At 37.9% G+C, this 26,217-nt stretch overlaps 1 protein-coding gene across 2 annotated transcripts in view; it reads left to right on the plus strand.

Moving 5' to 3' along the window:
* atf6 (activating transcription factor 6) overlaps positions 1 to 26,217 on the plus strand; it is a 248,852-nt gene that overhangs the window by 27,292 nt on the left and 195,343 nt on the right. For both annotated transcript variants that reach the window (XM_052012103.1, XM_052012104.1), the window contains exons 6-7: positions 2,766 to 2,948; positions 12,213 to 12,421. In XM_052012103.1, the coding sequence (XP_051868063.1) occupies positions 2,766 to 2,948; positions 12,213 to 12,421 (392 nt within the window). The remainder of the gene's footprint in view (positions 1 to 2,765; positions 2,949 to 12,212; positions 12,422 to 26,217) is intronic.

The following is a 26,217-nucleotide window of genomic DNA, read 5'->3' on the forward strand; positions in this document are numbered from 1 at the left end:
ACACTTCACACATCTTGACACAACTGTCCTTGTTGGTAAATACTTTTAAGCAAATCAACAAGTGACTTCACTCTGTAAGTTGACCTTAAAGTGCATTGATATTGTACCAGTAATGTCATCACACATGTGCCGAATTGTTAAGATGCTGTTTGCATAATTGTGCCAGATTTATTATTCATTTACCCCAGGACAAGTTGTGCTTTTTCAAAATAGTAGGAAGTGTCATCCATTCTCAGTGAAAATAGGAATATCCATTGTGAAGGATAAATGACAATTTTACTAAGCACAAGGTGGTTTGTTTCCAGTGGTTGTGTGAGAGAGCAATTTTCGCACCAAAAAAATGATGCGGCACAGGCTATGACTAAACCTGTACAAATTTATCAATAGTGTGACGTGCTACTCAGGAACTTGGACCCACCAATAATATGCAATGGCATGAGATTATCAGTTCTAACATTAATACCAGATGTAATTGAAGCTACAGTAATAACTGGTAATGTTATTGGGGAAAATGTTTTCATCCCTTGGTTACCAATTATCCCATCTGATCCAGCTTTTCAATTCAGGCAAATTCAGTACCTGGTTCAAGTCAGTTTTGCCATGAGCATTAACAAGGCACAAGGATGATCACTCAAAATTATTGGCCTTAATCTCGAAACTCATTGCTTTTCCCATGGTCAGCTACGTACTCATTGCTGTTACAACAGAAATGTCCAGATTTAGTATTTCATGATGTGCAGCTCAGTTTCTCAGCAGCTGAGGATTGGGCCACAAAATCCATTAGGATTCTTTCCATTCACTTGGGGCACAACCTGTACAACACTCGATGAACTTGATACTTGAGCAATATGGCATCATGTGGCATATGTATACTGCATCCCTTCCACCACCATGAAACATTGCTGCTACTCTGTTACAACATTAGTACAGTCACAGGAACTCTCATTCACTTACCATTCTGTTTGGGCCAGAAATTGTGGTTCCTTCATTTTCAGTCCAATATCTGTTACCATTGTGTTTGATGTGAGGAACAGATCCAGATTGTGTACCCGGGCCTGTACTGCAGAAAGGAAGGTTGTGCAATGTTTTCATTAAAAATTAGATTTACGTCCTGAGCTGACATAGTGTGTCAGGCCAACGAGGAGTGGGTAATAAAGGAAAACTTCCAGCACTCCACACAACTTGTGAAGAAACAAACAAATTTATATTATCACAAGCTGATGGGAAATTGGGAGAAATGATAATGCAAAACCCAAACAATCCTTAAGAGAATTTCAGAATTTCAAGTGTGAGGCAGATAGATTATTCTGCTATCAGTGTTGCAGTTGAGGGAGAGCAGCTGGGAGTTGAAGCAGTAAAATTATGAAATTGGGTGGGCAGTCATTGATCTTAGAGGTGGGTGCCTTGAGCCCACTTGGTCAATTGATGCAGATCAGAGTTATTTATGTTAATGCCTTGATGTGTGACTGAAATTGTACAGGATTTTTAAAAAAATGATCAAAAATTTGAGTAAGTTTTGCTGAGCAGAGCTTGAGAGATCCGTGAGGAGAGAATATGGAGTTTTTGCTCAAGGTTGTGATGGTAGGCTTCTGTACAGAAGGGGAATGGAATTGAAAGTTGGGGTTTGCAGTCTTGCAAGAAGGCAGACTGGCTGTTTGTGTTATTATTGATGTGGAGGTGTTTAAGATCATACTTGTGTCTTGAATGACTGATTAAGAAAGTTACAGAAGTAATGTAAGTGAAAGAACATACACACGTCAAGACCTACCTTTTCAAAGCTTGAGGAAATTGGTGCTGAGAGAAAGCATGAACCAGCACATTTCAAAAGACTAGAATATTACAAAATCTTCAGCCACATCATTTTGGATCATTTGCCTCAGAAATGTGGATTTCTCTTTCCATTTAGTTTTGTTGGGGTTACATGCAATAAATTAAGTTGAAGAGTGATATACACCAGACTGTTGCCAACTTGGTGTTAAAGAAGTTTATTGCTTTGTGTTTCATTTTCATTATGCATGTTAATGTGGTTTCTATTTTTACATTCAGTGATGTTGATCAAAATTGTTCCCAATCTGTTGATGGTGTACAAAGTGTTTGAGCAGTTTAAATTGGTCACTTTGTAAAATGCTGATCATTATTTTCCTGCTGACTAATATGGCTAGTCTTGTACAGTATGAATTTTCTTGCTGTATAACTAATATTTTCTTGTATGTTTCTCCACTAGTATGCTAACCCATAAGATGGTAAAGATTTTATTGATTTCTAAAGAATTAGTAAAACATGTCTTGTGGTTTGCAGCAAAATGACTGGCCATATGAAGGGCAAAGAAGTTTTAAGCTAAGGAATGTGTTTGGCCGCTGCCTCCACTCGACACCAAAGTGTCCAACATGTGTTCTCAATTTCTCAATTACCAAAACGTGGGCAGGATTTGTCAAAATTGCCTCTGCAAAGTCTGAATTTAATTTTAGTTCTTGATAAGCAATTTGATTTCTAATTTTTTATTTTTGTACATATGTGTTTAAAATTATTAAAAAAATTTAAAGCTACATTTAATTATTTGTTTTGCCAAGTGTTTTATGTAAATTATATGGTGAAATTATTAAGATTAATGAAGAAAGATAAGTTGTTTACTTGCATTTGGTTATGAAGTGAAATGAGTTAACTTGCTGAAATTCTGCTTTGATACCTGAATTGTAAAATCTTTTTTATTTTAGTAACTTGTTTTTGCTCAAATAATTAAAAACACAATATTTTCTTTGTTTCAGTAAATGTTCCTTCAAATGTATCAAAGCAGAAGCCAATTCAGCCAAAGCCCATCTTCATTCCAGCTTTGCCAGTTTCACAGCCAAGTCCAGGGCTAACTGGGAAAACCATTATAATTAAACCAATTCAAAATGTTATGTCCCTTCTAAAACAGAAACCAATTAGAATCTGTCCTGCTCCTGCTGGTGAGTATATTCTGATTTTAAAATCCTGTGGTTGTTGATTTTTCCTTAAGATTTTTTTTGTGTTAATTATTTTATACAAGAGTATCCCTTCCAGACATATGAACTTCTCTACAGAATGGCAATATTCATGCCATCAGGGCTGATGCTGCTGCTTTTACTGGCACCAATCTGTGCAGGAAACCTGAAGTCAACGTGGACATAGAGGCTGGGACAATCAAATCTTGATTATATTTAACATGATGCCTTCATCTCGCTGCAGATCAAGCTTGCAGGGTTTGAGTGGCAGAGTAGTTAAATTAATGCACTATTTACCAGAGACCTGGATTATTGGTCTGGAGACTTGAGTTTGGATACATTGTAGTTGGAATGTCAATCCGGCATTGAAAGTCGATATGTATCCTATCGTGGAATAAATGTCCATGCTGGAAACATTCATTTCTCTCAATTTGGTCCAAGTTGATCATAGAAGTTCTGCTCTATAATGATAATACCAAGCGTATGGATGATCACAAATAGTTTAAATGTAATACCGGAGCAACTGTGGGTTAACAAGTTTTGTATTTTAGAATTAGGGGCTGACAGTCATTTACAAAGAGCTATATTAAGCAATTACTGTTCTTGTTGGAGAACAATGACGTATAATGGTGTGGCATGGATGTTAATGTGATGTTTGATGTTTTGGCCTCTTCCAATGCAGGGATTGATGGTAGCACAAGTCCAAGTTGACACCCAGAGCAAAATGTATGCTTTCACAATGAAAGAATTTATATTCAAGTCAAACTGTTGACAAGATAAATATGCATAGATTTAATCAGTATTGTTTTGTCTATACTGTAACCCTCCATGTTCTTGACTTAGCAAAGATACAGGCAAACCAATACTTCAAACAAGACAACTCCACGTCAGACAGCCAAGTGTTTGTAGTACAGATTTTTGACATCCCTGATGAAGATTTCTTTGTAAAATAACAAATTACTTACAAAAATTCTCCAATTTATTCTCCATGCAAGTCATTAAATTCAAGAAGTTAGTGGTTTCCTTAACTAGAAAGCTGGCAATTCTGAAAGTGAGCGAAATTCAATCGTGAGGCTATTGGGAGGGGACAGAAGAATTTCATCTTGAGCATCAGCTCGGAGAACATTTCTATGTTGAGACAAGGCTGAAATGGAGAAGCAGAAGAAATTTCATTTTGGTTCCCAAGATCTTGTTCTGATAGAGAGACATTGATAGATGAAGCAGCTCAAGGAAATTTAAAAAAAAATCTTTGGTAGAACAATGGAGCAGTAAAGAGGATTTCCTTTGGGGAAAATATGTTGGATCATTAGCCTATGTGTAGCAGTTTTTCACAAAAAGTCAAAGGCTGTCATATGTAAGATTTAGGAGGTCATGATGGTTGGACCCCAATCCTTGAAACATGAAAACAAGCAGAACAATAAAAAAAACAGTATAGCAAAAAGTAGCAAGGTAGCATGTGATGATGCAAGAAAGGATCAGGAGGCAAAAAAAATTAGAAGCTTGATGCCATAGAAGAAGTCTATTTGGTCGATTGAGCCTGCCCCCTCACAGAGCAGTCCCCATCAATCTCATTCTCCCCCCCAGCTGTTACCCTGTCACCTATTCTCTCTGTACTAGAATTCAGTGGCTGCAATTATCAGAAAAAACTGAAGAGGTGAAGCCATTTGCCTCTGGAAAGGCAAAGGCTGAATTGTGATTTAAAATGTCATGAATCAAGGCTGGTTTGGATAAGATAGAGTAGATCTTTCCACATGGGGGGAAATCCAAACTCATGGTCATAAATGGACAATAATCATTATTGCATCTGAGGCAATGTCTTTACATAGAGAGTGGTCAGAATAAAGGACTTGATACGATGTGGTTGAGGCAACTTGTATTGATACCCATGTGCAAGATAGGTAAATACATACGGGGAACAAATCCAAACTAACAGCAGAGAACTCCTAATTCGCAGAAAACATCTCAATGAAGTTAATTATCTGGAAGAAAGATTCAATTTAAAGCATTGCATTGAATGCTAATTATACCCCAGAGAACCAGTGGAAATCATCTGTGTTTAATTCTGTCGTCATTTTAAAATCTATAACTTTTAAATTCTCTCGGGAATGGAAGCCAAATTTATTCATTTTTTAATTGTAGGGAAGCTTGAACATGTTTGAAAACAGAAACTATGAATAATATTGTGACTTTGCACACTGCTTTGTAATTTGATGTGGAAAATTAGTGTACTGCCAGACTTGAAATTTGTTCGTGATTTAATGTTTGCATTGTTATTTAGTATGCATGGTTATTGAGGGAGGGAATGTTGCCTGTTCCCTTCGCATTCTTGTGAATAATGTACATTTAAAAAATCAACATCAATGTATCATTAAATCAACAACTACTTATATAGTTCCTTAAACATAACGGACCATTGTAAGTTGCTTCACAGAAACTTACCAAATAATATTTGACTGCTGGAGAAAGGGTACCATGAGGACAATAATCAAAAGACTTCTCCAAGACTGATTCAAGGATAGATTTTAAGGAGAATACTTAGATCAAGAAAAGGGAGGTGGAGAAGTTTAAGGAAGAAATGCCAGACTTTGGAGCCTTGGAGAGTATTTAAGCACCATTCCATCAGTCTTCTCACAATCTTCAGAAAATCTAGGCTGGGCAGCACGGTGGCACAGCTAGCAGAGCCGCTGCCTCAGGGCATCACAGAGTTTGCACATTCTTCCTGTGACCATGTGGTTTCTTCTAGGTTCTTTGCTTTTCTCCCGTATCCCAAAGACGTGTGGGATAATTGGCCACTGTAAATTGACCTTGGTATGTAGGTGAGTTGTAGAATCTGGGGGAGTTGATGAGAATAAAAAAAATGGGATCAAAACTGACAGCAGGATGGCAAAGTTGGTGCTGAAAGTTTCAGTTGAGAGTTGGAAAGGCACCAGATCTAAGGTGAGAGGAATGAAAAGAGGCATGGCATCAGAACATTTGCCAATTTAAGTATCTGCTTCAGTATTTTTCTCACCTCTCTCCTTGCACCTTGACCAGCATCCAAAACATGCATGTGAATGGACACAAGAAGTACTCAAGTTGCATTGTCCTGGTTGTGGTAACATACAGTAAGAGCTAGCACAAGGATGACTATCACAAGGCCCATTTTTATTTGTCTTTGCTTACTGTGCCCACCAAAAGGTCTGTAACAAGGTTTAATGGCAAGTGGAAAGGAGCTTGGAATAATAATACTAATAATTCAGTGACTGAGTCTCCTTGTCTTCTCTAGCTAAGTGTTGGTCATTTCACTCAGCTGCAGTGGTTTGTAAAATGATGTAATAAATTGGCGTATGAAATGTGTTTTTCTGATGCGTTAAGCTACTGCAAATACATTGTAGTTTTCTTCACCTCTCTCAATTGCGGTAAACCCAGTCTTTGGAAATTTATGTCTGGTTTGAGACAACATTTCCATCAATGTTAGCAAAAAGAGCTCTTGCATGAATTAAGTTCTGACTTTGGTAGATATTGCAAATGTGTTCTTGTCTCTTGGGTTCTTTGTTTGGAGAGCGGAAATGAGAATCAAAGTCAAGGTTTCTCAAACCTGCATAAACACAAAAGGATTAATGATGATGCTTTATTTAATGAAGGGTGAAACAGTTTGTAAAGGTGTGCGGAGTAAGGTTCTACTAAATTGTAGGATGAATTTCATAAATTATGGTTGAGTTTTGAACAAGATAGTGGACCCCAGGATTGCAGTCAATGGGGACTGAAAGACACTGGTGGCCCAGGGAGGGAGGGGCTGGGGGAGTCCAGGAGGAAGAGACCGGCCAGAAGGCTGAGGACCACGAATGCTGGTAACCTTCCAAATTGTGGGGTTGGTAGTTGAGATAACCTGACTCATTGTGGGTGCATCCTGATTTTCAGGGATGCATATTTCTTGCAATTTAAAGAGGTATTAATGTGAAGTGTTAACATTTTTTTAAACAAAAAATTTTGGCCCAGCGAGTTGATTAAATAATTCCAGGCAAGTTCAAATTGTTGTGAAAAGAGAGCTGCAAGTACAACCTCAAGTACTGTAAGATACAGTTGTTGTGGATTCATTTAACCAATTCCAGTTGAGGAATTCATTGGAGTGGGCTGGCTGGTGGCTTTCAAGATGGCTCTGAGACAGTGGTTGTGCAAATTCTTGTACGTGATATTAAAATTCTCTAAGAGGCATCTTAGGGGAAAGTAGCACGTCTTGTGCACATGTTAGGGAAAGAATACTCCCAATGCTGCTGAAGCTGCTCTGATGTTCTCCTATTCTTCTGCAAGTTAAGCCATAAGCGTGAGCAAAGTGCCCATGGCTGAGTACTACCTCTCTGGCTGCTCATCCAATGACAAGCACAATGCCACTGTACCTTTGGGATGTGGGTAGCACTTGCTGCAGTGTCCACTGCATTCACCTTAAGAGGAAAAAAGGTCTTGAGGAGGAGGAAGAGGGTGAGCAGTGGGTTAAGAAAAGGAGTGTATCATTGGAGTAGTTTAATGGGACATAAACACAAACTCATCAGATTGATTCTTTTATGCAAAAACAAATGGATACCTTGTTTCTGGCTTCAGAATTTCCAAACAAAATATTGCTCTGGTATTGATATGTGAAAGAGCATTCCAGAAATACTCTTAATCTACTTCAAAAGTTCTTTTCAAACTTTCAGCAACTTATGAACAATAAAAGGCACAACACTACTTTGGAGCTCTCACAATCCTCTACTGGTTGCTGTTTGGAGAGTGCATTGCATCAAGTGCAAGTGGGCAGCTGATCCATCACTGATCCTCTGGGTAGCATTCACTCCTTTACTGAGATGACTTTTGCTCTGAATGTGGGATTAACTGATATTTCAATTTGAGAAGCCATCTTGGGAGTTCCTTGGTGTCTGAAGGATCCATCAGTAGTTGCTGAGAGAACTCAAATGATGACCACTTCAACTTCCCAAGTCACTGTAATTAATTTTTGGAACACAGGCAAGTTTCTTTATACAGGATGGCCATTCAAGGTTGTATTTGTTGATGAAGAATTATTATCCACATGCAAAAAGCAGAACTGGGCATTTCATTCAGATAAGATGTTGATTCATGCTACTGGCTTTGAAAAGTGGCAGATAGTTCAACTATATACAGTTATCGCAATCTGTGTTACTTTTGTGGACTTGAAACAGTGTTGGAAAAGTTTTCATTTGGAAATAAATATGTTATCTCTTTGAGAATGGTGATGACAATGTGATAATGGAGCAAGAAAATGTAGTGATTGCTTGAAGTTGGTTTAAAAAAAATGAATATTTATCTAAGATATGTTATACTATGACAGATGAACAAAACAGCAACTAATATTATGCAACTGTCACAAACATGATTCATTCAAACATGAGATCTCAATATTGTATATGATTATTGTTCCAGGACCAATTTGTGAACAAGTTCTTTTATTAATCAAAAATTCTTTTTTATCGGCTTGAATGAAGTAAATGAATTTTTACTCCTGCTTTTTCCTCCAAAGCAGATACTTTCAGCAGAATATGACCTTCAAAAAGTTAACTGTCCTTGGAAAAGTGAAAGAAAAATTGAAAACTTAAAATCCATTGCAGACTCTATTGATAATGTGGGAATTGGGGGATTGCAGAGGAGCCGCAGAGTGGAGTCTGAGTGAATCAATGTGCGCTTCCTCCCCATTTTTTTTTAAAATAAAGGATCTGCCTTCCTCCAGGGTACAGCAAAACAAAAATCCCCTTTGATCTGATATCTTGTCTCTCCTTCCTGATTCGAATAACTACTTTCCCCTCCAAAACTTTAATGTTGCTGGATCATAGCACCGTCCTTGGAAAAATTCCTATCCATTCAGCAGTTAAAAGATTGGAAACTAATGCTTGCTTTCTTTTGCTAATCCAGCCATCTGGATATCAATGTAATTCAAATGATAAAGCAGCACGGTGACTTGGAATTCATATGCTCTTGGTTTCTGGTTCAGCAGTATAAATAGCTATCATCTCTGAAAGCCCCTTGGTGTTGAAATACAAGTTAGCCAGTCTTAACTGACAAAGATTTACATTTTACACTGAGTTTAGCAGTTATGCCCAAACTTTGGGAAGTGGGAGTGGATGGATGTCACGTGGGGAGTGCCGATATAGGAACTTGACTTGAACCACCTGTTTATGTGAGAGGTAATTTAAAGTTGTAAACTTCTGCATGCAAAAAATTTGAAGATTTTGGCTCTGCTCTCCTCCCCCCAGAAGTTTGAAAATTTTGGCAAATGAAGCATTGGTTTTCAAGTTGGTTCTCCATCATTCAGGATCCACCCATTGACAAAGAGTGCTTCATGTTCAAGAAATTTCAAAAACTGAGGCTGGACTTGAATAGAAATTGACCTGGAATCCATTTGCAAAGATTCATCAAATTGAAGGGGATTATGTGACTGGTATAACACCAACACCACAAAATGTTTAACTTCTGTTATCACTATAACTGTGTGGAAATCTGTGATGTGAAATCAATCCAGGAGGTAAGCATGGGAAAGTGGGCAATCATTCAAATAACAAATCTGCACAGAAGTATGTAGCTTAAGATAATAAAAACCAGAAGAAATGGAAGCACAAATTCATTCTGAAGGATATAAATACAGACACAACCTGAGTATCATGGAAAGTTTCAGGCTATCACATAAGAAAGATCTTCAAAATTGGGAGGCAAGTAGCATTATTGATGAAAGAAAATACTGCCAGAAGAATGAATAAATTAATTTCAGCTAAGATAATTGAAATAGTGCTTTGGATGTTGTCCCAGACTTCAAGTAGTAATGATGTTGTGCAGGGGTGTTTAAGTACAGACACGAAGGAAGCAAATAAGAAAAAATAAAAACAGAAAATACTGTTGGCCATGCAGCATCTCTGCAGAGATAAACATTTTTAAATAACAAAAGTTGGTGATAGTGGGAAGGTTAAGTTTAAGTTGCAAAAAGCTGGATGTCTTAATTAAGCAGGCTTGATGGGCCAAATGGCCTAATTCTGCTCCTATGTCTTCTGGTCTTATGGTAAAGGATATGAGTTTCTGGAATGTGTTTTTTTTGGAACAATGTAATTTAAAACTGACCAAGTAACAGTCCATACAATAATCTATGATGTATGTAGAACCACAATGAATCGACTATTATGAGTATCTTGGAAATAGTAACAATAAAACAATTGAGTTTGTTGTCAGAGAGCGAAAAGGGTGAATTACAAAATTACAACCCACAATTTTAAACTTAAGCCAAGCAAACATATGCGTCAAACCAAAATTTATTTCCACTTTGAAATACTAAAGAATGCTTCAGGGCAAATAATCAGATTGTTTTAGACTGCACCAAATACCCTCCTGTGTACAGGAATGACATGAAGGGAAATTTGTGAAAGCATTTTGTTTGTTATCACCATTCCATCCTTCATTGTGGGTTTGTGATTTGGGATTGGATCAGAATTTAATAAAATTGTTTTTATGCAGGTATACATAATCTTGTTCTGGAGATTTAAAAAAAAATTCATCTGGTTCAGACCAAGCAACTGGATATGTGAGGTCTGAGGTAAACCTTCAATTTGTGTTGTGTTAATGAATCTCAACCACATTGATGTGACAATCAAGATTTTCCCCCTGGTTTAGGGTTGAGTTAAATAATTGGGAGTTAGTGAGAGAAATGTCATTTCGCTCATGGTGACTGCGATACTGTGAGGTTGGTGGAAAAACCCATATGTTTCACTTATGCCCTTTCAGGAAGGGATGTATGTGATTCCAGACCCAATCCAAAACATTGACTCTTTCCTGCCATTTGTGCTTCATAAACCATTGAATTATATCTAAGATATTTTGTTTAAATGTAATGAGAATAAAGCCAGAGAGACTACCAGACATCATCATTCCAAAGCCACACTCAGCCCAGTTAGCCTAGCAGCATTCTCCTCACGAATATCTCAAGTCTAAATTGGGAGAGCTGTTCCACAGAAAATTGAGTAACAGCCTGACATATTCAGACTAGCAGAAATGTACGTCACAGACAAGCTGCCAGTCTGCTTTATCTCTGTCCCAGGCTCGCACTGCCCCACCAACAGGACAGACTCGCCAAAGGTGATGCTGCCAATTTGAACAGGCAAGAGGGTGTAGTTGATTATACCAGACTACAAACCACTCGCATCTTGAGGTTGTCTTGAACTTGGAGGATGACTGAAAAGGATTATTGTTGTATCTAAGAAAAGACGATTTCCTGAATAAATGGTTTAGTGGCAATACAAATTAGATACCGGTCTGGCTGTCTAACATTTTTTAATCCCATGTGGAAAGTAATGCTGCAACCTAGTTAAAGGGTGTGCCCCCAACTGTGCTAAAGGGAGAGAATTGGAATGCAATGCACAATGAAATGACATAGCTGATAGATGATTGTGAAACTAAAGTATACTTGGTTCCTAATAATTCCAAAACAAAATAAGTCTCATTTTTGAGCTAATGCACTCTTGAGGTGATAAAGCTTGAATACTTGATTATTTTTTTTAAACATTGTGATGTTGAATAAACATTGTGATTTTCACAGATAATGTGCACCTTGTTGGAAGCTTTGTGCCATCTGGTATCAGGCTGAGAACATGAATTTCAAAAATTTCACTTGAGCAATCATTTATTCTCTATTTTGCAGTAACTTATTTGGAAATGCATGGATTCTTTCAAGGATTTATGAGGAGTGATTTTGTACTTTTGGATTTTTTCCATAAATGTGAGCCTCGAGCAATTTTGACCAATGCAGTTCACAGATTGGTATCATGTATTCTAAAGGAATAAAACTGTCAGAAACTACAATGCAGTCATGTACATCAAAATAATATGCTTGAAACGTTTGAGCCCAATTTCATCATGCTTAAGTGTATATGATTGATGTGAGTAAATCTTAGGTGCATTGGTTTGCAACTTATATTTTTCATTTTGGATTATGAGTGCAGCTTGAATGTTTTAGATACATAAACTCAGCTTCTGTCTGAAACATCATATGCAAAATTGTGGACTGAGATGTGTTTTTAATTTTTTGGATTATTTAATTTGGAAGTTTTGTTTTATTCCTGATTTTGTATCAGCTTTGATTCTGGTCAGTTTAAATACATTGTGATTGAGATTATGTTCCTGAATCCATCAAAATGTGAAATGATGGACTTCAGGACAAAATTGGTGCACCACATAATTGTGCTTGTTTGGTGATGTTTCTTTGCTTTGTTTTCTCTTTAGGTCACCCTGTAGTGGTTTCTCAGCCTACGGTGGTGCAGCTTCAGCCACAAGGTGGTCTTAATTCCCACCCGATTATAAATGTGGATGGTGGAACCAGTCCTGTGGGTGCAGTTCCGGTGAGAATACTGACGCATGCCAACAGCAGCATAATGAATGAAAAAGCTCCAGTGACAAAAGCTCATGTTGGGATTAGTGCTAAGAAGCAAGATGTAAGTTTCAGTTTATTTTCTAATTTTTGTTTTGCTCAGTGTTGTCCCCACCAGGCTATTTTATGCAGTTGTTGAGATTTATTGTGCAGGCATGCGTGGTTTGTCAATTGCAAACATTACAGAGACACAAATAGGTTATTTGGATTGCCCCAACCTGCTCAGCAGAAGCACCTCCTCATGCCTCTTCATCAACATAACCTTTCATTCCTTTCTGAGTCCTATATTAATGTGGCCTTTGAAACATTTATGCTGTTCGTCTTGGCTACTTTTTGTGATCTAACGGTCTTCTGGGTAAAGAAATCAGTTCTGAATTCTCCATTGGGTTTATTTGCAGCTTGCTTAAAATTTTTTGGTCTAGTTCTGGTTTTGCCACAGTGGGAACATATTACCCACTGGAAAATGGAAGAGAGCAAATTATTCAGGTGTCTGAGCTGCAGCAATTGGGCCTTTGGACAATCACAGCTGAGTTAGACAGCTCAAACTAAAATGCCATTTTTTAAAAACATTTATCGATGGATTTCCTGTTTAAATATAGTGAATCTGAAGATTTGAACAGCAGTAATTTTAGCATTATTGCCTGATTGCTGAATAAATCTGAAATGAAAACATGGAAAGCTCTATTACAATGTGGATCGTGATATTAATGTGAAGTTAATTTGATCTATGCATATGGTTTTGTGATGTATTAGTCACCAGGTGGCTGATGAGAGTACTAAACTCAGACTTGGGTGGTTGTATTTCTTATTGACATGTCGGGCACTTATTTTGAGCTATGAATCTTCAACTTAATCACAGCCTTCCCTTCCGATGGTAAGTCACTTTATGCAAGCTTATTGCCTTGAGATGTCTACTCAAATCCCCAGAGAGTCAAGGTACTGTTGCCAAGAAGTTACTGAGTTCAGGTGGCTGTCTCTTCCCACTTTAACTTGGCTAAAACACATGGAAGAGTACTAAAAAGGAAATAAAATAAGAATGTAAAAAATTTGGAGCGGTGAGTAAGAGCAAACATGATGGAGAAGGAATTCATGCAGGAGTGCTTAAGGCTGTGAAAGGGCTGAGGAAAGACCGTGTGAAGGAGGGGACATATGGAACCAAAGGAAATGAGAACAGGAATGAAAGTGAAGGACATAAGTGACATCAAAGGAAAGTTTTTCATCATGAACTCTTTCTGACTCAAGTGATTTAAGCAGCTGTGCCCAAACTCATTGGTTTTAATATTTGAGGTTCACTGGTAACGGAAGTGTTTCAAATTTTAATTTAGATCTCTGTTCTGAAAATTTCAGGGTTTTCTGCTCTTTGAAGTGTTTCCTTCAATTTAGCAACTTTGAATAAAAACATTTAAACAATAAACTAATGAAAATAAGAAAATTGGCCATGGAATCAGAAAAGAAAATCTGTCAGTACACGAATTTGTGTCACATCAGTGGTGGTGATGTGAAGTGGCTCCTTTTGCAGCTTAAATGCAAATCCAACCTGAATTTGGAGATGCAGGCCTACAAAGCAGAGTTTTATCTGGAAACATTAGATGCTTTAATGCCCAATTTGCATGACACAGGTTTTATATGCATGTTCAGTCCAAACTGCTGCTCATGCTGCTAACCTTGTCACATGAATGCACGCTGTGAGAGAGAGGGTTATATTTCCTGTGTTATCTGCCATAATCCAAGAGCATTTCACAGGGTAAATATGGATGAGTCTTTCTGTTCTTGAAAGCTGAGTCTTTCTGTTCTTGAAAGACTCTTCAAACTCCTATCACAATAGCAGTTTGCTTCTGCTAATATACTTGGAAGTCCAAACTACAGAATGCTTTCTTTTTGTGCAAGCAAGAACATGTTCATAATTATCCCAATATCATCTTTCATAGTTGGATGTATTTGTTTATCCTCTTTCAAAATTGAAGTCATGCTTTGGATATACAGCTTCCATTCCATTTGTTATGTTAAGTATTTGATTAGAACGTGGCTTTTTCCAGCTTCAGCAACCTTTCCTAATAACCTTAGTTCCTAAGACTTTTCTAACTCTCCTCTGTAATTCAAGAGCTGCATGTGTCTCTGTTTCAAAACTGAATTCAGATCTGTAGTTGTCTTAGCAATATAATTTGGCATTGGTTGAGCTCTGATGAATTCTGTTGGCATCAACTGTTAATTTAGCAGTCTTTTAATTTGAATTTAAATTAGTACCCTTTATTTCATATTGTAGAGTTTCATTCAAAATGAAAGCATATCCAAATTGATAATTAATCAAGCTGAGTTTACAACGGATTAAAAAAAATGTCCAATTTTATTGCATCTTGAACAAATCAAAGGTGTCAGGGGGCTTGTCATAGATGCAATATCAAATAACATAAATTTTAACTCCATGTGTCTCTTCAGTCAGCAGTTTTTGCAGTCTGACTGTGAATAATTGGGCTACAGGTTTTTGCTCTTGGTTTCTTATATTGTGGTTAAGAACATAGTTTTTAACCATTAAAAGGCTACTTAACATCCATTACGGTTCTGATGCATTCCTGTTCAACAAGCAGGTCATATAAACTGAACATCTGGGTGTTAAGTGTTAAACATGGCATTAGTCCTGCTGTTTTGCAAAAAAATTTCTCCTTTAACTTCATTGGTTGTTTGTGGGTGAGAAAATGGGGGCAATGCTTTCTTTCTCTACCATTGTGATTTGATGTTAACAATGACTGTCTTCATTAATAATGACCGAATACCCAAATATTTTTGGATCTTTGATTGTGAAATTATGGTGCTTCTTCATTCAAGAATGCCCAGTCTAGATTTGAAAAGTGAGAGGTACTGCTTATTCCAGTCATTCCCATATTCCTACTCCAGAAGAGGCATTTAGAGTAAATGATCGGTTGCAAATTGGATGCTATATTTCTCTGATTCCCTTATTAAGTCATGCTTCTGAAGAGCACCAGAGGACTGACACTAAGCAATTGGAAACCAGTACATGTCTTGCAAAGTTCTTTGCAACAGTGTTCTGGGAAGGAGACTCATCTGAAAGTAGGGGTTGATTATCCAGGGAAGGAGGAAGTGATTTTTTTTCGGATATCATTAATTACTGATCAGGAAGCAATTAAATGGTTTAAGGCTAAAACTTTAGTAAGTAGTGAGGATGAGGAAAACCAGATGAGAGAGAGATGTTATTAAACTGTATTCTGATTTTTGAATTTTGAGGCAGATGGAGTGAATCAAGTTGTTTCATTTGTTTCTATAGATTCCCTGCTCTACTAGTTATGTAATGGTTACATGGCAGTTTGTCTTGTATAAAGTGACTGTTGCCTTTCTTTGGAAGATTTTTAAGACCATTTGTAAACTTTAACATTTAACATATGCAAAGGTACCATCCTTGCAATTTTTATGAAAACTTGTCAGGATTTGATCTATTATTTCATTCAGAACATAATTTTTGAAATGGTCTCTGGCCAAAAAAAAAGGAACATAAAGCCCTCTGTCAGGTTCCTTTCTGATCTCTCAGTTTTTCAGTATCAAATAGTATTTTGAAATGCTGTGGCCGAACATTGTATGAAAAGTGGCATTGAATTCAAAAATCCATTTGTAAGGCATTGAAATGATTATTTCAGCTTCTAGGCTCATTTTGTAGATCTAATGTGCATTTACTGTTGTCTGTTGGTCAAATGACATTAGTGTTTTCAACAATGAAAGGATTAGATTTTTCAGTGTTGTTCATTCCAAGACTGTTGCCACAAAGGCGGGGTGGGAGGGAGGGGGTGCGTATGAGGGATGAAGAGGGGAACTGTTTTGGTAATATTGGGCAGGACACTCTTCTTTAAATGGTATCCTATAATCTTTTGGATCCATACGTGAGGGCAGATGAGGCCTGGTTTAAACTCATTTGCAAGACAACAACCCTTGAAGTGCACTGTTCCCTCATTAAGAAGTTCCCTCATTAATCCCTCACTGTGATTAAGCCTTGAACCTGTGATCCTCTAAACCAGAAAAAAGAATGCTACCAACTGAATCAAGACTGGCATCGTTTGCTAAGTATATTCATATTTTGCTATTGTGCATTCCAGCTTCATTTTAATGTTTGTAAGTGGCTAGTTTATATTTGAGCCTATTTAGGCCAACTTTCCACAGGGAACTTTTGAAGAGATAGAGATGAAAGTTGAACTTCATTTTTCTTTTGTGGTCTTTGTCTGATTATTTTTCTTTATAACCTCTCACCTCTTCAGATACATCATACAAGCTATCTCATTTGATTGAGTGACACTTGCCCATGTAACAGCAGTCAGAAAGGACTTGTTCATTGATCAACGGCTGCTTTAAGTTGCCAGATAATAAATTAGCAAAGTATCATCATTACTTCAAGTGATTCCCCTTGTGATAATCATTATGTGCTACAGAGCACAATTCATCTGTTGTTCATCCTACTAACCTTCCCAAACACAGCCTTCTCTAAGTGTTCTGAGACTCCAGCTCTCTCCATTCCTGCAATTCAGGTCTCTTGCTCCACCATTGGCAAATGTATATTCAAAAGTTTGTGTCATAAACCCTGGTATTTCTTCCATATAATGTGCCTTGCTTCCTCTCTTTCTTTAGCATGTTGCTTAAAATCTGCCCCGGAGTAAGTTTTTGGTCTTCTTTCCTGGTTCCACATGTTCTGGTTTATAATAAGTGTCATGGAATTTTTTATTACTTGAGTGCTAATTAAATGTAATTGTAGACGATCTCCATGATGAGAACAAATAATGTGAGATAATATGCATTTATGATGAGAAGAAGGTGGTTGAGATTTCACTGAAGGCCTGCAGGAAATGCTTACTTAAAGTGTTGTGTTGATGGCTTTCTTCAGGCTCATGACTGTATCGCTCATCACACAGTTTCAGTGAATGTTGTATTTGTGACATCTGAATTCATGAATCTAGACAAGAGCTTGGATGTTTAGCCATGGTATTTGCTGGAGATCTGGGTATGTCATTAAGCTAGCACCAATTTGTGGTTGTTGTTCAGCCGCTCAGTTCATTGTGTTGACAGTTACTCTCTATTTCCAAAGAAGAGGTTATGAAGTGCTGAGGAAAAAGGAACAAAGAGCAGGATGTACTGTAAAGCCAGCAAAATGAAATGTCACTGTTGTAGGCCGTATCTCAAACAACGATGAGTCGGAGTACAGGAAGGAGATAGAGGGCTTAGTGGAATGGTGTCATGACAACAACCTTTCCCTCAATGTCAGCAGAACAAGAGCTGGTCATTGACTTCAGGAAAGGGGGTGGTGTACATGCACCTGTCTACATCAATGGTGCTGAGGTCGAGAGGGTTGATGAGCCTAAAGTTCCTGGGAGTGAACATCACCAACAGCCTGTCCTGGTTAAATCACGTAGATGCTATGGCCAAGAAAGCTTACCAGCGCCTCTACTTCCTCAGGAGGCTAAAGAAATTTGGTTTGTCCCCTTTGACTCTCACCAACTTTAATCGATGCACCATAGAAAGCATCCTATCTGGATGTAGCACAGCTTGGTACGGCAACTGCTCTGCCCAGGACCGCAAGAAACTGCAGAGAGTTGTGGACACAGCCCAGCGCATCACGGACACCAGCCTCCCCTCCTTGGAATCTGTCTTTACCTCTCGTTGTCTTGGTGAAGCAGCCAGCATAATCAAAGACCCTACCCCCTCAGGACATTCTCTCTTCTCTCCTCTTCCATCAGGTAGAAGATACAGGAGCCTGAGGGCACGTACCACCAGACTTAAGGACAGCTTCTACCCCACTGTGATAAGACTATTGAACGGTTCCCTTATTCATTGGGATGGACTATGACATCACGATGTACCTAGTTGTTACCTTGCACCTTATTGCACTGCACTTTCTCTGTAACTGTGACACTTTACTCTGTACTGTTATTGTTTTTACCTGTACTACATCAATGCACTCTGTACTAACCCAATGTAAGTGCACTGTGTAATGAATTGACCAGTACGATCGGTTTGCAAGACAAGCTTTTCACTGTACCTCGGTACAAGTGACAATAGTAAACCAATACCAATACCAATGTCAGGCCACCAACCAGAAACATAATCAAGAAAGTAGATTTTAAGTTGCATGAAGTATGTTTCTCTGGAAGCTTCTGAGAGGTAAGGTCAGACAATCATGGAACTGGACAAATATAAACTTAAACCAAAGCTTACTTGTTCACACCTGTGTTGTTATTGTATGTTGTTTTTTAGAGACAGCTCTCAGTGCTTGAAAAGAATGTGTCAGTATGTGTGGATTGTCTGGATTAAAGCACATCAGCTTTATGGTAGACCCTGTCACTTTTGAGATGGTTTCAGTTCGCTCTGCTGAGATATTTTTATTCTGAAAGAACACTCAGAATTGCTATTGCGATTTTTCCATCAAGCAAGCTATGAAGACTATGCCATGCTGAGCCAGTTAACTCAGCACACTGATGGTATTCTAGTGCGAATTCTTCTGGTTCAGTTTTGCAGAACTGAAGAGGGAGTGAAGGATAAGCAGCAGTGTCGAATTTGTGTCAGAGACCATCTGTGTTGTATTTAGTAAAAGATTTCTCTAAAAGCATTTGCCAACATGGCACCATTCAAAAGTGTGCTGCTGCAGTTGGGATTTTAAAATTTGAGAACTTTTTGTAATTGCTTTTCCAGCTGGTCTGCAAATTTCTCCAGCTCAAACTGTGATTTAACTGATTAGCTTGTAAGCAAGGACCACTAATGTCAGCTTGAGCAGATTTCAGGGGATTAAAGTAATAGGGTTGAGTCTGTGTTACATTGGAAGCAGTCTTGCTGGTTCATAAGGCCCTTCTTTCCCCAAAGCACTCTAAGTCATGACTGTAGTCACCTTGTGTCGATATTATAAGAACTGAATTTGCACTGTGATTTCTTTTATATAAATATATATATATATATATATATATATCTCATACCAGCTGCCTTTTCACTGATGCATTTTTATGATGATCTAATTTCTGCAGGTCCTGAGGGAAGGAGTTGGGTGGGGTGGGGTGGTGGTGTTGGTGCAGAGGCAGGCGATATGTTCTCTCACTACAAAATTGTTTGTCCTCTAGAGAGGAGTGGAAATGCAGAAGTTACCCAGCTCTCAACTTGCTCACTTCATGGCTTAATTGTTGGAATTAAGCCATGAAGTGAGTAAGCAGAACTTTCCCATAATGTCGCCAGTATTGGACGTCATCATACAAAGTATCATAATATGACATTGTTATTTCTCTTTCATCAAGTAAACTACCTGAACTTTTGCCCTGTTAAATTCCAGTTAGTTGAGATGCTAAGATGTCTTGAATGAGTTCATTTTTCCGACCTTACTGATGTGAAAAGATGATTTTTGACGATTAAGCACAAAAATAACTATCCTTCGATACCTTTCTTTTTCTCTCCTTATGTGAAATGAAACATTAAATAACAGTCAGTGGTTGGCTTTGGGCCTGGAAAATGTTACGTGATCTGAATTGCAGAAATCGGGTGTGGCTGACACCAAGAGATCCAGATCTCAGAGCAGACTATAAATCACAGGGGGCTCAAAAGATCGTGATGTGGCTTTTGAGGGGGCCTTGATGTCAAATCTGCTTTTGGCCAAGATATGAATGATGACTGCCATTCCGGGCAAGCTGTCTACCCATGGAATTAAATAGAAAGGCCAATTGACTCAGGGATTGGCTGTTGTTCCCAAATAGGGATATGATGGACACAACTGTATAGGTCTTCAGGAGGGACCAAATAAAGCTGCCCGATCTGCTTGAGAGACCACAGAAGCAACAATAGAGTGATGGAGACAACTGCCACACAAAATATTGATGAGAGTCATTAACATTTAGAATAAATTATTATGCTGATAGATCTCTTGCTCTCAGATATTTATTACTCTTGGAAAAGTTTGCAGTTGCAAACATCACAAAGTGGGTATATGCTCCAAGTTTGTTTAAGTATGTTGATATCTTTTCAATAGACATGACCTGTAATTTGTAAGTTCCCATTTTTTTTTAGGTTAGCTATAACACCTAAAATCCTGATGTGGGATCAAGAGTAGAGGATCCATAAGCATCAAGAAAGCATGCTTTTAGAGTGGAGGGAGGAGTTTGTATCTCTCTTGTTATCTACCCTGTGGACTTAGTGTCATGTAAAAAAAGATATGTGAATTTCACAATCCCTGCTGCCATCTGCCACTCATGATAGTGAATGGATCAAGTGAACTGCTGGATGCTCTTCAGTGGTTAAAAGTGCTACAATAAACATCATTTATTCATTTTTGAGATGGGATCAGCTGGGATTAGTTTCCTTCCCTGAGTCATTAAAGAAGAGTAAGAAAAATGAAAGAAGGTCTGAACAGAATTGGTATCAAAATAATAAATTAACTTGTTGAATAAATACTGAAATCTATTTGTTATTGCTAATTGTATTTGACTGTTGCAGAACAGATAAAACTTATCAATGTCAAGAGACAGTACAGGCAAAAGCCAAAGTTGTGAATCTGTTTCCACAAGCTTTATAAGCAAGGAGAAGAGGCAAACAGATTACATGGGATACATGGCTGAGAATCAGGCCATTTGGCTCAGCCAATCCTTGCAGTGTTCATGCTCTACTCGGGTGTCCTCTTGTCTATCTTCTCAGAAATCAACAATGTAACTATCAATGATTAACTAAAATCATTTTCTCATTATTTCCTTAGGACAAAATCATCAAATTAATTTTAACTCTTCAATTATTTCCTTAGAATTGCTCTCATTGGTAAATTGGTGTGGGGCGCATTGGTGGGATGCCATAATATTGGAGTGAGGGATCAATAGATGGGTGTGGAATAGTGCATGCGATGTCAGTGCAAGAACAGATGGTTCTCAGATATGTGTTACAGTTTTACCTAATACCTTAGAGTATGACAACAAAGTGAATAGAACACGAAAGGTACCACACAGTAATATCAAACAGAACTACGTTGTATTTTCCCTGCAGTGCAAATGCTTCTTTCTGTAGTACTCTCCTCCACTCCACCTGCTTCCTCTATAATGAACCTCAGGTTATGTATTAAAAAAAATTGGCAAGGTCTGTGTGTGTGGCGCTTACTTTAACTGGATTGGTCTGCTGAAGTGGTTAATCAGGTAAATGTAGATTCAATACACAGCACCTATATGATGTACTGGTAATTCTGAACATGCCATGTCTGCTGCTGTGGGGGTAATTTGTTTCTGACATTTGAGTGTTTTGTATTTTCAGGCTGCGTTGACAAAGTATCACATTGTAATTTCTGACTAAGGATCACCAGAGGACAGATGCATAATGCGGAGAGAGCACATATGTGCTTTTTGTTTTTGCAAGTTTGCAACAAAAAAATAAGAATCGCAAATTTATGCCTCAACTTTGATGTCCAGTTATCTGCTGTTTAGCAGCCATATGATGACTATACCCAGAGCATCAGAGCATGGATTGGGAGCTCACAGAGTATCACAAGTAGTTTTCAATCTGCCACCACTCCTATTGACAACAAAGTAAGGAAAAGCTATGCCACCATTGGGCTTTAATCACATGTTTTCAAAGTCACCACTAAATGTCCGAATACATTGTTGACAATGAAGTCAAAAAGTGTACCAGAAGCCTATCAGTATGGTAAGCCTCTCCCTTAAGAAAAGATGTGTTTATAAGGTTTTCTGGGAAAGCTTGCAAGAGCTAGCAGTTTTATTAAGGAAGTGGGGAATTGGAGGTTTTGGATGCACACAGAAATAAAGATTAACTCTGCTGCAGGATTCTTGACCCCTAAAAAAAAATGTGCATTATTAGTTACTAGAATATGCTCTCTGATATTTTATGCAGTCTTTATTATTTCATTAAAAAATCAGCATAATGGTGCATCAATTGGAAACTGGATTCAAATCCATTACGATCACGTCCCTACTCTGTCAGCAGTCAGTGGGTTAAGTCATGGCATTTGAGCATTCTCTTATAACGTTTATCCTCTGGATGACATTATAATAAAGAAGCAATACTTGAAATCTGAGATCCAATTATAATATGTTGCATATTGACGGATAGACATTCTTTTGTGGTTTCAGAAAATCTGGGCAAGTTTTCAAATAATAAAACTTTCCCCTCTTTCAGCACCGAATGATGTGTTAATGTGGAAGAATATAGATGAACCTGCTGATCTCTCGCACTGTATTAAATATCATGGAGCAGTTTCTGAGCCAGTTAGTGAGAATCAATTAAAAAAAAATGTGGATGCTGGAAATCTGAAATAAAAAGAGAAAATGATGGAAACACTCAGTAGGTTATGCAGTATTTGTGGAAAACATGAATGTTTCGTATCTGAGACCTTTTGTCAGAACTGTGAAAGAGAGAGATGCAAGTTATTTCTGAGTCTGTTAGATTGAGATAGGTGGATAAAAGCCCTTGGCAGTGTGGTGGTTCTAAAATACCTCATGGTACTGTAATCAGTTGGTAAAGTGGAGCACTTGAATAGGAGAGGTGAGGAGCCACACACTCTTCATAAAATAAGAGATTAAGTGGGAAGGAAAAGCCAAAAAGATTTTGAGGTGCAGACTTAAAATCATAAATGCAGCTTAACTAGGCCAATAAAAATGACAAATAAGGCAAGAATGCATTTCTAGAGGAAGAGAACTGAAAGAAATATGACAAACTCGGTGAGTCCGCACGTGGAAAACAGATCAAAATTCTCATCTCCATATTACATATTAAAGGTATAGAGTCTTTGGAGAATGTGAAAATCAGATTTGCAAGGTTGGTATCATAATTAAGGTGACACCTTGCAGGAAGTACAGAGTACTGCCCTTTTTGTCTCAAAAGTAGCAGCTAATTAAAGGTCTGTAAAAGCATGCAGGGTTTTGAGAGGATAAACAGTATTATTTTTGTTTGTATCAGAATTCAAAATAGTGACTACAGATAGAAAATGATCACCAGTAAATCCAATGGGGAATTCAGAACAATGATCCTGACCCACATAATGTTCTGAATGCAGACCTTATTTGAATATCGTAGCCTATATTAAGAGGGAATTTCATTGAATAAATGAGAGGAGAAGAGAATAATATGCTAATAAGGTGGGAGGAAGCTTTTGGGAAGAATTTCTGGTGAAGGATCTGTTTATGTGCTGTAATATCCCAAAGTAGTTTTATGGTGAGTTTCATACCTTTTGAAGCTCAAATTTTCCCAAAGATCACAGGTTACCTGAAGGTTCAAGGAAAAGAGCAGATTAATGTGTTCAGAGAGAAATGATGGTTACTGTAACTGTCATGGAATAATGGTACAGAACAGAGATGTGACCCATAACAGATGTGAGGATTCCCTCACAATGAATTGATCAGACAAACAGTTGTGACAAAATGTCTCAGCTTGAGTTGTCAGCAGCAAATACTTTTTCTTTGTTGGTTTTCTTTGTAACTTGGCTAGCATTAAAGATCTACCTCAAAGAGCTTTTGGGTAGCTGCCTGTGTTTTAGCTGCCTTGCACAAATCTATACCCTTGTCAAGGGGTTAGCAACTGCCCCCTGTCTACCACTATCCTTGTTACCTCACCCTATTAGTGCACCAATCACAGGTAAACAGCCACCTTGACCAACTTCTCCTTGATTTGGTTAATTTCATCACTGGCTTGACTCAAGTACACTTGGTACATATGTTTTAGTTATTATTTATGCTTATCCCATTCTGATGGCACATGGTTAATTAATTCTACTGTCTTATACATTTTAAGTTATTAGCATCGGGTTAACCATTCCCCATGTGTGTCAAGTTCATTTTCTCAGAGGAAAGGTACTCCGGCCTTAGCCAGTTAACAGGGTTTTAACAGAAGCTTCAAAAAGATTTTCTTTTAAGAATACTGTCTCAATAACCTTGTGTTGACCATCACTGTGACACAATATAACTAATATTTTTATGCAACAAGTATCTCAACCTTCTTAACAAAACTTCTCATAACTAGTCTATAACGAAACTTCTGACATAGTAATGATGTTGTATCCAAACCTCTACGTCTTGGTAGTGGTCAGTGTTGTAATGTCTGTATTGCATCAGCCACTTTTCACATATTAAGAGGCCACAAACAGCATTGTGATAAGGACCAGGTAATTGTTTTTTCTTCACTTGTCTATTGAGGGATAGATGTTGATCAGGGCAATCAAAATAACTCTCTTACTCTTCTTTGAAATAACACCATATTTTTTTTATGTCTCTCTGAAAGAGTAGACAGACCTAGATTTAAAAGTCTTTCCTGAAGAATGGCATGCCCAGCGCTGCACCAGACACTCTGCATTGGAGCGTCAGGCTAAATTTTTTGTGCTTGTGTTTCTGGAGTGGACTTCAACTTCATGGGTTCAATGGGATTGAACATCATTATACATTTGGGAGTCCAAATGTTTAGAAATAATTTGTGTATTTCTTTATATTCTGCCAAGTTTTCTGCCCTCAGTGTATTTACCCAATAACTCACTTTTGTCAGAGTATAGGCTGAACTGTATTCTATTTGGCAAAACAAAATTGTTGCATTTTGATGTTTGCTGGGACTACTGTGAAAGTGATCAGGCAGACATCAATTTCCATTTTTCCCAGTACACAGTGCTTTTGCTGTAATTCTGCTCTTTCACAATGATGGTTTTCAGAATCTCAGTGGACTTGAGAAGAGGAAAGTTCCCAATATGTAATCACTTTACTTCTCTTTTGTTGGTCTTGCTGGGTGTCCTGCAGTGCTGTGTTACCATGAACTTTCAGACTTGAATGGTTCAATGCTGCAGTCAGTTAATGGAGCTTGCAATGTGACAGTAACTCATTTAACTGTAACCTCATGTAGAAACTGTTGCAAGGTGGTTTGTGCTGGAGAAGAGAAAACTAGGCAGTTAGAAAGGATGAGAGCTGCATGAAAACAGTCCAATAAATAGACTTCAAGTGAGGCAAGAGAGCAAGGTGACCAGGAAGTGTGTTTTCAGAAGGGACTTTCTGAAGATGTCTAAAATGTTTTAAGTCCTGCTATAAATGGAGATAGAGATATTGGAACAAATTTAACATCAATGCCTGAAGAATGAAGAGGTGGATTAAGATGCGATGTTGGACATGATTGCAGAGATAAGGTAGGTAAGACCTTGGTTAAGTTATGAATGAGGATGAAGATTTAGAATTTGGCACTTTGATGAATTGTGAACCAATGTGAGGTGGTAAAGACTGGTCATGCCTGACCAATACTTTGTGTGAGGTTATTGTAATAGAGTTGGTCTCTGTTGCTGATGACTGTTTCTTGGGTGTTCCCACCCCTCTCAATTTCTTGTTCTGTGGTTTATAGTTTGCTGAGTTTTGCTGGCAGTTGGCACTTTCTTGTATTCTGGTGTAAAATCTTGCAGGAATTACCCATTGTTTACACTGGGAAATGTGTTTTTCCAGGAGCAGGATTCACAATACAATTCATTTGGTAAGAGATCTTAGAGATGCGAGCAAGGAATGCAAGAAAAGGTAATTAACACATTCGATATCATTTGTGCTGGTCAAGTACTTCAAATGCTGTCAGGTGATCTTAACAAAAAACGATAACTTAACTATTTCTTTATTTTTGTAAGTTTTTGTATGATTCTGAATTTGAAAACATTAGAAGAAAACCATGACAGCTTTGACAGATGGGTTTGGCATCCACTAAATATTTTCTCAGCAGTTTTGTTGGGGAGAGGTTGGGAATGAGGGCTTATTTTCACTCACCTTTGTGACTTGACTCTGACATTCAAGGCCTGCAAGCCTCATTTGAATCAAGGTTTGACAGCTGCATGAGATGTTTTTGGGAAAATTGTGCAGTTCACTGATAAGTGTGAGTGGTGGGCCCCACTTG

Source organism: Pristis pectinata, chromosome 3 (assembly GCF_009764475.1).
Source record: "Pristis pectinata isolate sPriPec2 chromosome 3, sPriPec2.1.pri, whole genome shotgun sequence".
Taxonomy (NCBI): Eukaryota; Metazoa; Chordata; class Chondrichthyes; order Rhinopristiformes; family Pristidae; genus Pristis; species Pristis pectinata.